We start from the raw sequence: 15,431 nt of genomic DNA on the forward strand, positions 1-15,431 counted from the left end.
CCAGGATTCCCAAAACAGGCGGAGCCTGCCCCCTACTGGCCTGATGTCATTGTTTGCTTGGGCCTGAGTTAGGATTGAAGAGGAACCCTCTACCTCTCCCTCCTTTAGGGTAGCTCCATCTACCCGTTTTACCTTTTCCTCTCTCTGAGGATGTGAAGTGCCTAGAGGTCTTACGAAAGGGCTGTACAGGTTTCTTAGCCTTTTCTTCTGGAAACCCCTTCTTTTTGTCCGCTGCACTTTCCAAGATGGAATCTAGGACCTGGCCAAAAAGGTATGCTCCAGTAAAGGGGATTGCACATAGTTTGTTTTTTGATGCAATGTCTCCCGTCCAGGATTTGAGCCAGAGGGCCGTCTTGCAGTATTTGTAAGGGCGTCATTCCTGGCGGAGAGAAACAAATCGACTCTGCCGAAGCGTCTGCCATGAAGGATGCTGCAATCTTTAGTAACGGTAAGGACTCGAGTATTTCCTCCCTGGAAGTTTTCATTTTGAGATGTTCTTCCAGTTGCTCAAGCCATAGGCACATGGCGCGAGCAACCGAAGTTGCTGCAATATTAGCATTAATAGTAGCCGCTGAAGATTCCCAGGCTTTTTTCAGAAGAGCATCCATCTTCCGATCCATGGGGTCCTTTAACTGTGAGGAATCCTCGAATGGAATGGACGTCTTCTTCACCACTTTGGCGACCTGGATGTCGACTTTTGGAACTTCATCCCAAAGTTTTGTTTCCTCCGGGTTGAAAGCCATCCTGCTTTTAAACTCTCTGGGTACATAGAGCTTTTTATCGCCCTCTTCCCACTCATCTTTCTTAAACCGCCGAACATCTCGTCCTGTACAGAACGCTTCGGCTCCTCCTCCTCAACAGCCATGGTTTGTCTCACTGCTGTAAGGAGCGAGTCCAGATGTTCTGAGGAAAATAGATATCTCTTGGGTTCCTCTGACACGGAAGGGGGGATCTCCTCCTCCATTTCGTCCGAAGGATACCCGGTTTCCTCCTCCGACTCTGATACCACATGTACTCTGGCACGCTTGGACGGAGGGGAAGAGGGAACTGGAAGGGAAGGGGGCTGACTCATTCCTGCCGCCTGAACTTCCTCTCTGACAATGGCCCTCAGCTCTTCCAGAAAAGATGGTTGCTCCTCCTTTAGGATTTTTGCCAAGCAATCCGTGCAGAGGGCCTTCTTATACGACTCAGAAAGCTTTTTAGTGCACGTAGCACATTTCCTAGCTTTCTTCCTGGAGTCTCCATGTGGTTTGTGTCCCGTCTCCTTTTCCACCTTAATAGGGGGAGAAGGAGATATAAAAACTGGTCTAAAGGATTTATTAACCTAACCAGCCGGATACTACTTACAGTAGTCTGGATGAGGGGGTCAGCTACCGCATCTAGCCTGCTCAACCCTTGGGCCTCCATGATGTACCTGCCTGGAGCACACATCACAGCGTTTTATAAAGGATCTTACCTTACTGGCCCATCCCTCATCGCCGCCGGATCGCCTCCTCTTCCGGGGGACTCATCCTAAGAGGAGTCGACCTCTCATGCGAAGCCTCCGGCTGAGGCTCCAGCCTGAATGCGTGCCGGTATCCTGGCCACGTCACTTCCGGGTCGCACAGGAAGTGACGTGGAACGCATCATCGGAGGAGGACGGAGCCGCTGCTGTGCGCAGAGCTCCATCGGAGAAGCCGCAACAGCGTCCTGGTACCGCGGCGTCAGAAAAAAAGGTACCCGGAAAGCTAGGGGACCCCTTCCCGGAGGGGTGCTGGCTTTAGGCCGCAAACGGAGGCTGAAGAGGAGAGGCATGAGCCCCCCGACCAGCCTGGCCTAGTACTGATCCCTACACGTAGCAGAGATCCCTTCTCACAGCTCCTATCCCCGTAGGGACAGGAAGAACACTGGTGGGATGGTAGGGGAGGGGCCTTTTAACCTTTTCACGCTTCCTGTCCCTACAGATATCCAATAGGACATCCTCCAGTGGGTACTGTCATGGAGGGACGTCCTGGAAATCAGAAATACATTCAGAGGGGGGGGAAGATAACTCTATCCTGTAGCCGTTCTTGATAAGATTTTGCGCCCAGTGGCTGGGAGAAGTCTGCTGCCACTGAGCAAAAAATTGGGATAGTCTTCCCCCTATCCTGGCGTCACTCTTTCTCAACGCCCTTGTTCTGGGGATTAAGGAGGTACCCTCTACCCCTCCCCCCTTTTGGGTAACTCCAACGTCCGGATTTACCTTTACCACGAAATGAGCTATTTTGGGAATATTGACTACGAAAGGGGGGTTCTCTCCTCAGGGAACCCTCTCTTTTTATCAGTAGCCTTCTCGAGAATCTTGTCCAATACAGGACCAGACACGTATTCACCCGAGAAGGCTATAGAACACAACTTCATCTTTGAAGAGATGTCTCCTGACCAAGATTTCATCCAAAGTTCCCTCCGGGCAGCATTGGACAAGGCCGCGTCCTTGGCTGAGAATCTAATTGTCTACGGGGAGGCGTCCGCTAGGAACACTGTTTAGGAACCCTGTGGCAGATTTTAACAAGGGAATAGAGTCTAATATCTGTTCCCTGGACGTCTTGTTAATTAGATGATTTTCTAATTCATTCAGCCATAGGTACATAGACCTGGCGACTGAAGTAGCGGCTATGTTGGTCTTAACACTAAACATAGCTGCCTCCCAGGATTTTTTTTTAATTAACTGCCTTCCTTTCCATGGTGTCCCTTAACTGACAGGAGTCCTCGAAAGGTAGCGAGGTTTTCTTATTAACCTTGGCCACCTGGACGTCAATTCTGGAGACTTCGTCAAAAATCTTAGAGTCCGACGGGTCAAATACCAGGCGGTTCCTGAATTCCTTGGAAATCCCTAGTTTCTTTTCTGGATGGGGCCATTCATCCTTCACCATCTCCTTAATGTTTTCATTTATGGGGAATACACGGGAGCGTCTGACCTTCAATCTCCCAAACATCTCCTCCTGAACTGCATGGGGTCGCTGGATGTCCTCCACCCCCATTGTATCCGACCGCCTTTAAAAGGTCACTCATCTCGCTAGGAGTGAAGAATTTTTTTGAGTCCTCGACGATCTCACCCTCAGATAGGTCGTCCTCTTTTTTGGAGGATGAGGCATCGCCTTCTAAATCCTCGGAGGAGGAAATGTCCACCATCCTGGGCCGTTTGGGTGGGCAAGCCCCCAGGCTATCTTCACGGAGGGAGGCCAGAGAAGACTTAACCTCCTCCTGAATCATAGATCTAAACTCCTGCATAATTGAGGGTTGTTCTTTTCTCACTAACTTGGCAATACAATCCTTGCAAAGTTTCTTAGCATAATCATCGGGAAGCCTGATGGAGCACTGAATGCATCTGGCGGTCTTCCTCGGCTTTTTTAAAGCAAGTTTGGCCTAAAGTGAGAGCAGCCCATCAATTTTATGTCGATCCAGTATAGGTGCATAAATCTAGATGCAGTATACTAGAAGACCCCAGGGGGAGGGGCTCATACTAGTGGTTATCAGAACAGCCATACTAAGGCACCCTCCCCACTGGCCCCCATCTGTCAAGCTGCAAGCATGCCCAGGTGGGCTACTCACGCAGGGGCGCTCTGGAGCGGTCTGCTCCTTCTGCTGCGGCTCCTTCTCCGACATGTCCTCCGTGATACAGAGAGCGATGCAGAGAGCGCAGCGGGAAAGTGCTTGAGCATTTTTGTAGAAGACATCCACTTCCGGGTTTCATCCGGCGGCCTGGAAGTGACATCAGATGCGCGCGCCTGCGCAAAACGTCCTTCCGGTCAGCTACCTACACAGGGAGGTAGGCGACCCAGCGGTTGTTATCCGCAACTTCTCTGTGCTGCACACCGTTCCACGTGCTTTCCCTGGCCCATCTCCTTGCCGGAAGCTCATCCTCCCCCTGTGGCCAGGAAGTCTGTGCTTCTAGAGCAGTGGTGGCGAACCTATGGCACGGGTGCCAGAGGCGGCACTCAGAGCCCTATCTGTGGGCACCTGTGCCCTGGAAAAAGTCTATGGTGTACCAATATGCCTTAGACTTTTCCTGCCATTCATCAGCGTAGGGCGCACTATGAACAGCACAGGCAGCCCACTGAATGTAGGCAGGCTATTATAGCTAAATGATAAAGTATGTGGAAGATGCACTATACTGGACTGTAGTATTCAGGTTAAACTGCCGTGTTGGCACTTTGTGATAAATAAGTGGGTTTTGGGTTACAGTTTGGGCACTCTGTCTATAAAAGGTTCGCCATCACTGCTCTAGAGCATCAGCGATGCCGCCAGGCACATAGCACTCCAGCACCCAAGACGCTCCCCTCCAGAGGCTTGCTGTGCCTCTGCTCGTCCCCTCAGTTCACCAATTGATGCCACTCCTTACCTCCGGGGACTGCAGGTATGCCCAAAAGGTTTAAACCCACGTTCCAGCCTAGAAACCGGGGTCAGCATAGGAGCACCACCAGGGGGAAGGATCTGAGAAGAAAATTGCAGGCTTCCCCAGACAGGAAACCACACACTGAATTGGGAGGAGAGAGTGTCCTTCCTTTTATTCTGCAGGTTTTCTGTCTGTCTATGGAGGGCGGATCCTCCTCTGTCACTGCCATTGTGGGTCAAGGGAAAAAAGTGTTAGTAAGTTATCAAAATTGTTTGCACTTAAACACACAAGTGAAAGACTACTTAATTTGGTGTGCCCGTGACACCTTTATGCTGCTCTGACACAAAACAGCATAATAGAGTAAAATGCTCCCATGGGGTTGTGCTACCATTAAATATTTTAATGTCAGCATGAAAAGTTACCTTTGTAATTTACGGTCACAAAAATACTCCAGTTGTGAAATATACTTTATTATAATGCCTCTACAGTGTTTAAATCTGCATGATAATGTGAACATCCACCTAATGAGGAGGTCGCACATGATCAAATACATCCTTCAACCACCAGTCTGATCTAGCTGCGACAGTTACAGGGAGAGAGCAGCACTAGAAAGGTCATGGCCCCTGAGCTGTGATAAGAAGAAGATGCAGCAAATAAGCCACATTCCCCTAAACATTTTATGTTAACGAAAAAAGTCCACAGTCTCAGAATTTACAACCTTCCACAATTCAAATCCACATAGAATGCTGAATATATTTGCTTTCCATTTTAAATATATTTTATTCTCCAGTCAAACAGAATGTTACATCAAAAGCTGCTGGTTTCTGGTGAGCAGAGAGCAGTGCACTTTGGGCCTTCATATCACAGTTACAGTCAGAGCACATGATCACCTAGAAGTAAACCACATATATAACCCATGAAGAAACCAGCAGAATTACTTTCACTGGGTGTTAATGGCAACAAAACCAACATATATCTCAAATCCAATTTTTTTTAAATTAGCCACATTTTGTGGTATTTTGAATTTGCAAGATAAAACGACAAAACCTTTCATTCTCAGAGACTTTATTAATACAAATCAGTTTTTTCCACATCATCCATATGTTACAGTGCAGTCTGCATGATGGCATGCTCATTTATGGCAATGATGAGGTTCTCTCATATCTAACATTAAAACTAAATGTTTGTGATACAGACATGAAGAAACTAAATTAGCGCAACTTATGTATTTGAATCTCAGAGAACAGACAATGGTCAAAATAGAGCCCAAACTTTGCAGTTATTAAATCTCATTTCTTTCGGCCTCCTCTCTCTTTCAAAGCCAGGTGGATTGTCGCTCCATTCTGCATGTTGTAGTAAGCCAGGGAGTTTGAGTCCTTAATAAAGATACCCTGTAGAATAGCAAAGGCAACATTTAGTCAGACAACTTATCTAAGCATCTCTATCAATTGGCAACTACTGTGGAGATACAAATAAAGTAAGGTACATTCATTCACGAGAAATAGGACATGTATTGTAATTTATAAAGGGCAGCAATTATGGAATTGCTTTGTAAATGTCAGTTTAAATCTACTGGAAACTTGTACTTACATCATACTGAAGTTTCTGTTTCCCAGCTGGCATGCCAGTTGCTTCATGAATTTTAACCTTTATTACAGAGACCTATAACAGAAAAACATAAGTTATTGATGGGCGTCTTCTTGAAGGGGTTTTCCCGAGGGTTTAATACGGATGACCTATTTTCAGAATAGGTCATCAGTATCTGATTGATGGGGGCTCCTACACTCGGCAGCCCCGCCGATCAGCTGTTTGAAGAGGCTGCGGAGCTCAGCTGACCACCAGCTGCATACCAAGCACCTTGGTGTCCATTGGATAGCAGCTGTGCTTGGTGTTGCAGCTCAGTCCCATTCACTTGAATGGCACTGAGCTGCGCCTAGGCGATGTGACCAACGAACGCGATATCACTAGCCTGGGAAGAGGGGCTCTGGCTACTCCGTTCTCTTTAAACAGCTGAAGGGGGAGGGTGCCTGAAGGCAGACCCCCACCAATCAGATACTGTTGACTTATCCTGAGGATAGGTAATCAGTTTGAAACATTCAGACAACCCCTTTAACCACAGATTTGATAAAAATTGGTAATTATACCACATGCTACAATCTGTATTATAATTTTACCTGATCAGAGAGAGGCAGAGTGAACGCCTGCACTTGACCGCTCAGCTTCCATTCAGTCTTATCTTGCATGTTGGGAACTTGTACTTTGACTGTGACAGGACCCTGTAACAGAAAAAAAAACATAAGTGAACAGTGTCCAATACGGAGTTTAGTTTCATAGTCAAGGTTTGAGAAAACAATGTTAAAATATCTTTACATACTTTGTTCCTACGCAAGAACTCATCTTCTGGAATTAATGACTCTTCATTCTTCATTTTCTTGGCAGATGGTTCATCTTCCATTGGTGGTGGAGGATGAGATGGGGGCAGTGGCGCTGGTGTAGGTACAGGGGCCACAGGTGGGGCAGGAACAAATGCTGAAATTTAGAGAACTTCAATTACAAGCTGTTTAATCCAGGACACTAGCAGAGTTTGCACTTGGTGTAAAAACAACTGAATGAGGTACATCACAAACTAACATTCCATACTCACCAGCTGGAACAATCATGTGTGGTGCTCTCTGTGCCATCACTGGGGGTGGGTTTGGCGGCATTTGCACCACATTAATCCTAGGTGCGTGCAAAATTGGTGGCATAGGAGCAGCCAATACAGAACCAGGAGGAAGACGAACCACAGATCCCATCGGGGGCCTTTGCATTATAGGAACAGCAGACACCATAGTAGTACGTATAGGTGGTGGCATCTAAAAGACAGAACCTTGTTATTTCTGTAACCACATTTTCGTTAAACAGTTTAAGCCTTGCAATACAATTTTATGTTCAATTTTTATATATTCGTTACAGTTGTTTAGAGCATTCAACGTGGGAAAAATCATTTTGACATATGTTTTTTCAGGGGAAATAAAAAGTTGCACCAAGGTTGTCTGCAATCTTAATTTCAATTAATGAATTTCAACCTGCTCTAAGCTTCTGAATTTTCTTACGTAGACATGTCACCCAGTAATACATGCCTGGAGGACTGAGTCCAGGATGCTGCTGTCTTCCCTCCACAAATGGTCTTGTTTGTGCTTTCCTTGTTTTCTGCTCCCTCTCCAAACATTCCCATGTATTCCCAGTCATCGTGGGCAGGCGTCCGCTGCATTACACATTGCCACCCACTAGTCTCCGCCTAGCATAATGATGTGAAGCCCAGTATGTCACCGGCTCACAACAAACAGACCTTGCCCTGCGTGATGCAGTGCACTGCAAGGGGAGCCTTGGACCTTAAATGTAGTACTTACGGTTGGTGGTCGAGACACAGGAGGGTTGATCTGTTGGTGAAGTGACACTGGTGGAGGTGGCCTTGGAGCAGAATTCATTGGTGGTGCAGAACTAGGAATGGTAGGTGCAGAAGGTGGTGGTGGTTGGTTGATTTCATTAGGCTTGCTAGGACCAATTTTGTCCTTGCCATCTTCATCTGGTACCAACCCCTTAGCCTTATGGATAGCTTCAATTTGCTCCTGCAGAGTTATATTTGCCTGTGCTGCTTGTTGCGTACGTGCCATGCTGCCAGAATGCCCATCCCACGTGACCTATCAGAACAAAAATATTAAGAATTGTGAAGTGGTCAGCAGTATAGAATTATAATTCTACCCAGCCTAAAAAGGGAGAAAAACAAAACGTATACCTTCTCCTCTGGTTTCTGGATCTCTTCCTCTCCAATCTTTTTACCAATAGCCGTTTCTTCAACACCGAAAATATCGGTACGGCGTTCAGCCAGCTGCTTCAAGCTGCTTTCAATATCCAATCCTAAAAAAAGAGGAACAAAAATAATGAGGATAATAAAAGCAGAACATTTCCAATAACCACATCAAAAATCTTATATTTAATAATAAAGTAATGGGGGTAATGCTGTTTGCAGTTTAGACCAGTACTTGCATCGTAATAGCACATAAACTAAGTCAGTCCTAGGTAGTTATATCAGCTCCAAAAACTTGGAAAGGTATAAAGGTATTGTTCTATTGCATTACTTGAAGAATGTAATCTCATCTATTTTTCAATAAAAAAAAACAGAAGAGGGAAGCAGCAGTAAATTCACCTGTTCTCACATGGCAACACTTCAGCTACTTCACTGAACCATTTTTAAGCATTAATTTTATAATAATTAACAGAGGTGTACTTTATTTAGCACCATTTATACCAAACACGTTTTTAAAGACTCACATAACTGTCGTTTCAGGATAACCAGTTACGTACACAAGGAATTACACTATATGTGGCCATTATTTCACTTGTATTCTGCATTTATCAGCAATTTCCCCCTTTGTCAGTTTTCCTTTAGCTAGTGAGCAGAGACTAGCTGCTATGGCGACTCAAACACAGCACAAGAAATCCTGCTTCCTTTTCCCTATAGCAGAGAAGCAGCAACAAAAAGCAGTAATAAGCAGTGTAGCTGTGAATCCAGCACCGGAGTGAGCAGTCTGTGTCTGTCTGCCTCCCTCTAACTCCAGCAGAGCACTCTTCCTCCACCCAACTCTCTCTCCATGGACTTCTATTGGCAGCATGTAACCTGATCCATCAAACAGCTGAGAACCAAGGGTGAATTATCAACTCGGGGAGATAAGAAGTGGCTCATACATGGAGAGGGGCATTTTCTCGATAAGATATCTTATGAAACTTCTTATATTTGCTTGTACTTCTGATTTAGGCTAATTGTGTTGAAAGTTCAGTGCCTTTTGAAGAACTAATATTTCAGGAGCAGAGGACAATATGTAAATAGCAAAGGTAAAACTCCTCTCACCTGGAGCATATACTTCATCATCTCCTTGTTTTTCACGAATAGAGCGATCTCTCTGCTCTAGCCAACGTGGATCCAAAAGTCCAATGCGCATGTGCTCCTGCATTTTGCTGGCAGGAATCTTCTCACCAGTGATAGGCGATACTAGATACTCATCTGATGCAGGTGCAGGCGGCTGTGGCTTAGAGGCTGTAAGTATAGGAAAAAATAAATAAACGTGGAACATAAATTAAGTACAAGATTTGCAAAGAAGTGGTCATCTGTAAGACAACGAAAACAAAATGTACCAACCTTTGGGATCATAGTCTTTACGAACAATTACTTGATCTGGAGTTGGAGGTAAAGGTGGAGGCATTGGCGACTCTGGAGGAAGAGGAGCCTTTTGAGCATAATCCTCATCATCTGAGCCCTGAGAGAAAGACCATACACCAGTTAGAGTAAAACCATTGAAAGCAAGGGCTCATTCACACAAATTGCTTAGAGCTTTAAGCTGTAAAACAGCATGAGTTTTGAGCATTTTTAAAGGCTTTTTTTTTTTTGACAAGCAGAATTGCTTAATTTTGTACAATGCCAAAAAGGCTACATACAGAGCATGCTACATTTTAAAAGACATTTCAATATTATGTGGACTTAAAGGGGTTGTGCAGTGGCATAATACTGATGACCTATCATCAGGATAGGTCATCAATATCAGATCGGAGGGGGTATGACCCCTGGGCAACCCCGCCATTCAGCAGTTAATGCAAGTGCTGCTCTCTCTTCAATGTTTACCTACACGTTGTCAGTTTTGCAGCAGCGTTGCAATGTAGTGAATGGGACAAGCAGTTGTATTTACCTGCACTGCCGCAACAAAGAAGATGGCGCACAGGTAAAACACAGTGATCCCTTTAAATATCTGTGTGTGTACTGGGAGTCGACCCCAGCTGATTGATATTGATGACTTATCCTGTGGATAGGTCATCAACATTACACCACTGCACAAACCCTTTAAAGTACAATTAGAGATTTTAAATAAGCCATGAAAAAAAAGTTAGGTTTTTATATAGTTTACTAGGATTTGGACATCTCTATAGGGAAGGGGGCACCGTTAAAATAAATAAATAAATACATAAAAAACATGTGATATGAAAAAAAATATGAGCCATTTCTACTCCATTTTCTTGAGTGAATAAAAAGCATAGAAGGGCCCTAAAGTTTTTTGACTTATTTGCCGCTTTTTCTTTAACATCAAACAGAAAAATGCCACCAGCAGATATTAGCTGCAAGTCTGAGACTGAAACTCCGTCCACACATTTCATTTTTTTTTAAAATGTTGGTTTAACGCCTGAGAAAAAGCCAAAAACGTGTAAATAACAATGCAAAAAAAGTTTGTCTTTAGCTGCAACACTTATGTGTAAATGTATACAATTTCCCCTGCCATCTCTTGGTTGAACTTAATTGACATGTCTTTTTGCACCATACTATGCTACTATGAGCAGAGGTGCCATTTTGTTGTCCACTGTTCAAACTAGTTATATAGACATCACACAATGAATAAAAAAAGAAGAAGGTCAGAACATCTAAAAGGTGAAATAGCTGAGCAGCCAAAGATCCACAAGACTTAGCTGCAATCTGCTCCAATACTTTATGTGAGAAAGTACTAAGGCCTCTTTCACACGGGCGTCATGTTTTTGGGCCGGATAAGATGCGGGTGCGTCGCGGGAAAATGCGCAATTTTCCACGCGAGTGCAAAACATTGTAATGAGTAGATTGTAATGTAGATTGTATTATTTTCCCTTATAACATGGTTATAAGGGAAAAGAATAGCGTTCTTAATACAGAATGCTTAGTACAATAGCGCTGGAGGGGTAAAAAATAAATAAAATAATTTAACTCACCTTAATCCACTTGTTCGCGCAGCCCAGCTTCTCTTCTGTCTTATTACTTCAGGAGCTGGGTAAAGGACCTTTGATTATGTCACTGCGCTCATCACAAGGTCCATCACATGATCCATCACCATGGTGATGGATCATGTGACAGACCATGTGATGAGCGCAGTGACATCACCACAGGTCCTTTTCCTACTGCACAGCAAAGATGAAGACAGAAGAGATGCCGGCTGCGCAAACAAGTGGATTAAGGAGAGTTAAATTATTATTTTTTAACCCCTCCAGCCCTATTGTACTATGCATTCTGTATTAAGAATGCTATTATTTTCCCTTATAACCATGTTATAAGGGAAAATGATAATGATCGGGTCCCCATCCCGATCGTCTCCTAGCAACAGTGCGTGAAAATCGAACCACATCCGCACTTGTTTGCGGATGCTTGCGATTTTCACGCAGCCCCATTCACTTCTATGGGGCCTGCGTTGCGTCAAAAACGCACAAAGAGGGGCATGCTGCAATTTTCACGCAACACACAAGTGATGCGTGAAAATCATCGCTCATGTGCGCAGCCCTATAGAAATGAATAGGTCCGGATCCAGTGCGCGTGCAATGCGTTCACCTCACGCATTGCACCCGCGCGGAAAACTCGCCCGTGTGAAAGAGGCCTAAGAGCACATATCTTTCTGCCACTTATGTTTCACTTGGATCCTCATTGAACTTTGGTCAAAAAAGGAAATGTCCATAAAACAAAGTGGACAATCAAAATAGAATCTTACTTCATCCATGTCTTGCACTTGAGTATCCTGATCCATTTGAGAAGATTCTTCATTCTTGCCATTCTTAGCGTCTTCCTCATCATCAGATTCAACCTCCATCTCCACTTCCTCACTTTCTCCAAACTTTTCGTATCGTTCTTGGATTAAAATACGAGCACCCAATTCTTCAGGCGTTGTTGGAGGAGGAAAGTTACCTTTAAAAACACAATGTAAAGTTATTAACAAGATTCTCAATTCACATTACCACTATTAATAATGAAAATTAAAAGGAAACATGACAATCTTCAGGAACTGCAATTTAGGCAAGGAATCGGCAACCCACGGACCTCCAGCTGCTGTGAAACCACAACTCCCAGCATTCACACTGACCCTGCTGTTCTTTTAACTTCCATAAAAGTGAAAAGGAGATTCTGGGACTTGTAGTTTCCGAACAGCTGAAGTGCTGGATGTTGTGCAGCTATGTCAAGTGTGTAAGAAATGGAGGTACTCATTCAGCAAATCCCTAAGTTTGATGGTAATATTTAGTTTTCCTGTTACCTTGCTCATTGGGTTGGAAGTCAACAATCTCTACCACAACAAAATCATGCCAATCTATTTGAGCATACGCCACTCGCTCTCTTTCTTTTTCCTCCTCCTCTTTCTTCCTTTCCCGCTCTTGAAACTTTGCCCACTCTACACGGTAACGAACCTAAACAAAAAACAAAAAACAAAAAAAAGACAGAAATGCAAAATGAGAATTCAGCATCTTAATCTATTTATATATATATATAAAAAAAAAAAACAACAACATACATGAGCTTTATAGGAAGCATTTAACCAAACATTTTATATATTAAAGCATACTGTTGATGCAGAAGTATTTTTGTACAATAGCAGATCCCTGCTGAAAAGTTACTTTAAGCAAAAACGAGATTTTTGTGAAACTCACCTGTAAAATCTTTCTCGCTTAGTTCATTGGGGGACACAGGACCGTGGGTATAGCCGCTTGCTGCTACTAGGAGGCGACACTAGGCTGAAAAGTGATAATTCCTCCCCTGCCGGCTATACCCCCTCCAGCCTGGAGAGAGCATATCAGTTTGTGCCCAAGCACAATAGGAGAAGGAGGGGGGAGAAAAAAAAACAAACACACACATGCGGTAAACAACCAATAACTGACCAAAACCAGTCGGATCGAACCAGAACTGAGGGCCATACTGGCTCCACAGCCGCCAACATTTACGGCAAACAGAAATTACTGGGTGGGAGCTGTGTCCCCCAATGAACTAAGCGACAAAGATATTTTACAGGTGAGTTTCACAAAAATCTTGTTTTTGCGCTCGTATCATTGGGGGACACAGGACCGTGGGACGTCCTAAAGCAGTCCACGGAGAGGGAAACAAATCACACGCCCATGGAGAAAAACGCCCTCGAGGATGCGTAACTCACTGCCGCCTGCAAGACTGTGCTGCCTGGAGCAGTATCCGCCGATGCCTAGGAAGGCACCCGGAAAAACTTGGTGAACGTGTGCCCGGAAGACCAAGATACTGCTTTCCACACTGGAAAGCTACTGCATGACTGAGATGGACCCGAGAAGTGCCGACCGCTGGGCCAAGACTAAGCTGGGCGGTGTATTACCCTGGGAGCGGAATGCCCGAGCAAAAAACGCCAAACAGCTGGCTCCTGGCCGCAACTGTGGTAGTAGAACGAAAAACCAGGTCCGCAGAATCCTCCTCTGGCCAAGAGAACGCCCCCTAGGGAGCGGAATATTGGTAAACCAATGCCCTTATAGCCGTAGAGGCTTGTGGTGAGATTTATAGTGAGAAGCTGCCTGAGATACCACCGAAAAAAAAACGCCTGAGCCAAGCATGCCCCCACTGCAGGGCCAAGAATCAATACCTCGAGAGAAAGGTAAAGTAAAGCCGATGTGAGCATCACCGGTGATTAAAAGCCCCGTCAGTGACCATATATTGACAATGTGGCAACCCTGCCTGGAAGGGCAGATGAGTGGAACAAAGATGAGAGAAATACTCTTGCCGGGTGGAGTGCGATTACGACGTCCAACGCCTCCACCGTACTCGAGTAACCCTGGGCCCGTGAAAAAAATTGAGATGGGCTTCCAGAGTCATACAACCCATGGCTACTGGTCAGCTAGAAAGAAGGAGGTGGTGATCAGTTATCCAGCTCGAGGAGAGACAGGGAAGGAAAAGTGTGTTCCGTTCCAGGGATGAAACCCCCACCAGAGGTGGCAAGTCGTGACAGACACCCATTCTACCAGTCGTGGGAAGACTCAGTCCACCCTCGGAATGAGCAGAGAAAGAATGACCACCATTGGCTTGAGGTGACGTAGACATTACTGATATCTGAAGAGAGGTAGCACCGATGGCGTCACGGCATCACTAGTAGAACCCAAGTCCTGCTTATAACGGCAATCTAGTGGTTGACGAGTGCTGAAGGGATTAAGCTACTCAGTAGAACGCACTCGAAGGTAGGTGCTGATCAGCAATGGCAATTACACCATCGCCACGCCCGAGTTGACGACAGAAGAACAACAGTTGTCAGAGCAACGGTCCATTATCGGTAGTGTAAACCAGAAAGAGGCCAGAACTAAAGCCCATTCCCATCTGAGACTGGCGCTCTACAAAATCTAGTGGTAATGCGATACTCCGCCTGAAGATGAGGCTATACAAGGGAAGCCACAAGAGTAATGCTCACGCCATACTCCAGCTGAGGAGTAGGCCACACCGTAGAGGTCACTGATTCTCGTGCTAGAAGAATCAGTCACCTGACGAAAGAGCTGTGCAGTAGGAACCTTAGCATGTAATGGTCACGCAAAACACCCTTGTGCAGTAGGAGCTACCGCATGCTCCGCCAGCGTGAAACTGAGGGGAAGGCCTGAGGACATCCAGTAGAAGTCATGGTATCATGCTGTCTCAGTTATTAGAGCTAACCTTAAACCCTCCACCTGAAAAGGGCGCTGAACAGGAGCAACCGCCGAAGTAGTGTCAGGTTAGAACCCCTACCTGAGGGGGGCTGTCCCACTACAGCGATTACGATCATCTAGCCCCAGCGTGAAGACTTCCCTGCGAAGGAGAACCCGTTGTAGTAGTCACTGCAGAGTGCCAGCATAACACCCTCACCTAGATAAGGAAGAGTGGTGGACGAAGCATCCAGAGTCAGTGGAATATTCTGCTTGCTGGAACGTGATCACAGTATTCTGTGTAATGTGACTGACCTGAACGGTGGAGGCTCATGGGGATGGGGGGGGTCTCTAGGACACAAGTGTTGCTGGGTGACCCCCCTGAGAGCACAAAGGTCGACATTTTTGTGTCCCCAACCAGTGCCGGAAGAAAAGAGGGATACAATATGGGAGCAGCCATAGTATCTAGTGGCAGTATTCATATGCCACTAGATGGAGAGTACCAGGCACCAGCGGGTACCGACTGTTGCCACGGACCACCTGTGAAGGAAGCCAAGGCATCTAAGTGTCGTGGCGTAGTTGAATTATAGCATGCAAAGATCCTTAGCGATTCCCTCGTTAATGGATAATTTGTAGAGGGTAATGTCAC

At 45.5% G+C, this 15,431-nt stretch overlaps 1 protein-coding gene across 2 annotated transcripts in view; it reads right to left on the minus strand.

Annotated features, from left to right (window-relative positions):
* Positions 1-5,402: 5,402 nt before the first annotated feature.
* The window catches only part of SF3A1 (splicing factor 3a subunit 1), a 40,157-nt gene continuing 30,128 nt past the window's right edge, over positions 5,403-15,431 (minus strand). For both annotated transcript variants that reach the window (XM_040416704.1, XM_040416703.1), the window contains exons 6-16: positions 12,424-12,574; positions 11,887-12,080; positions 9,534-9,651; positions 9,246-9,431; positions 8,133-8,254; positions 7,747-8,037; positions 6,999-7,209; positions 6,729-6,883; positions 6,529-6,630; positions 5,945-6,016; positions 5,403-5,745 (exon numbers count right to left, since the gene is read on the minus strand). In XM_040416704.1, the coding sequence (XP_040272638.1) occupies positions 5,644-5,745; positions 5,945-6,016; positions 6,529-6,630; positions 6,729-6,883; positions 6,999-7,209; positions 7,747-8,037; positions 8,133-8,254; positions 9,246-9,431; positions 9,534-9,651; positions 11,887-12,080; positions 12,424-12,574 (1,704 nt within the window). In that variant the 3' untranslated portion in view covers positions 5,403-5,643. The remainder of the gene's footprint in view (positions 5,746-5,944; positions 6,017-6,528; positions 6,631-6,728; positions 6,884-6,998; positions 7,210-7,746; positions 8,038-8,132; positions 8,255-9,245; positions 9,432-9,533; positions 9,652-11,886; positions 12,081-12,423; positions 12,575-15,431) is intronic.

The sequence above is a fragment of the Bufo bufo genome, chromosome 2, assembly GCF_905171765.1.
Source record: "Bufo bufo chromosome 2, aBufBuf1.1, whole genome shotgun sequence".
In the NCBI taxonomy this organism is placed as follows: Eukaryota; Metazoa; Chordata; class Amphibia; order Anura; family Bufonidae; genus Bufo; species Bufo bufo.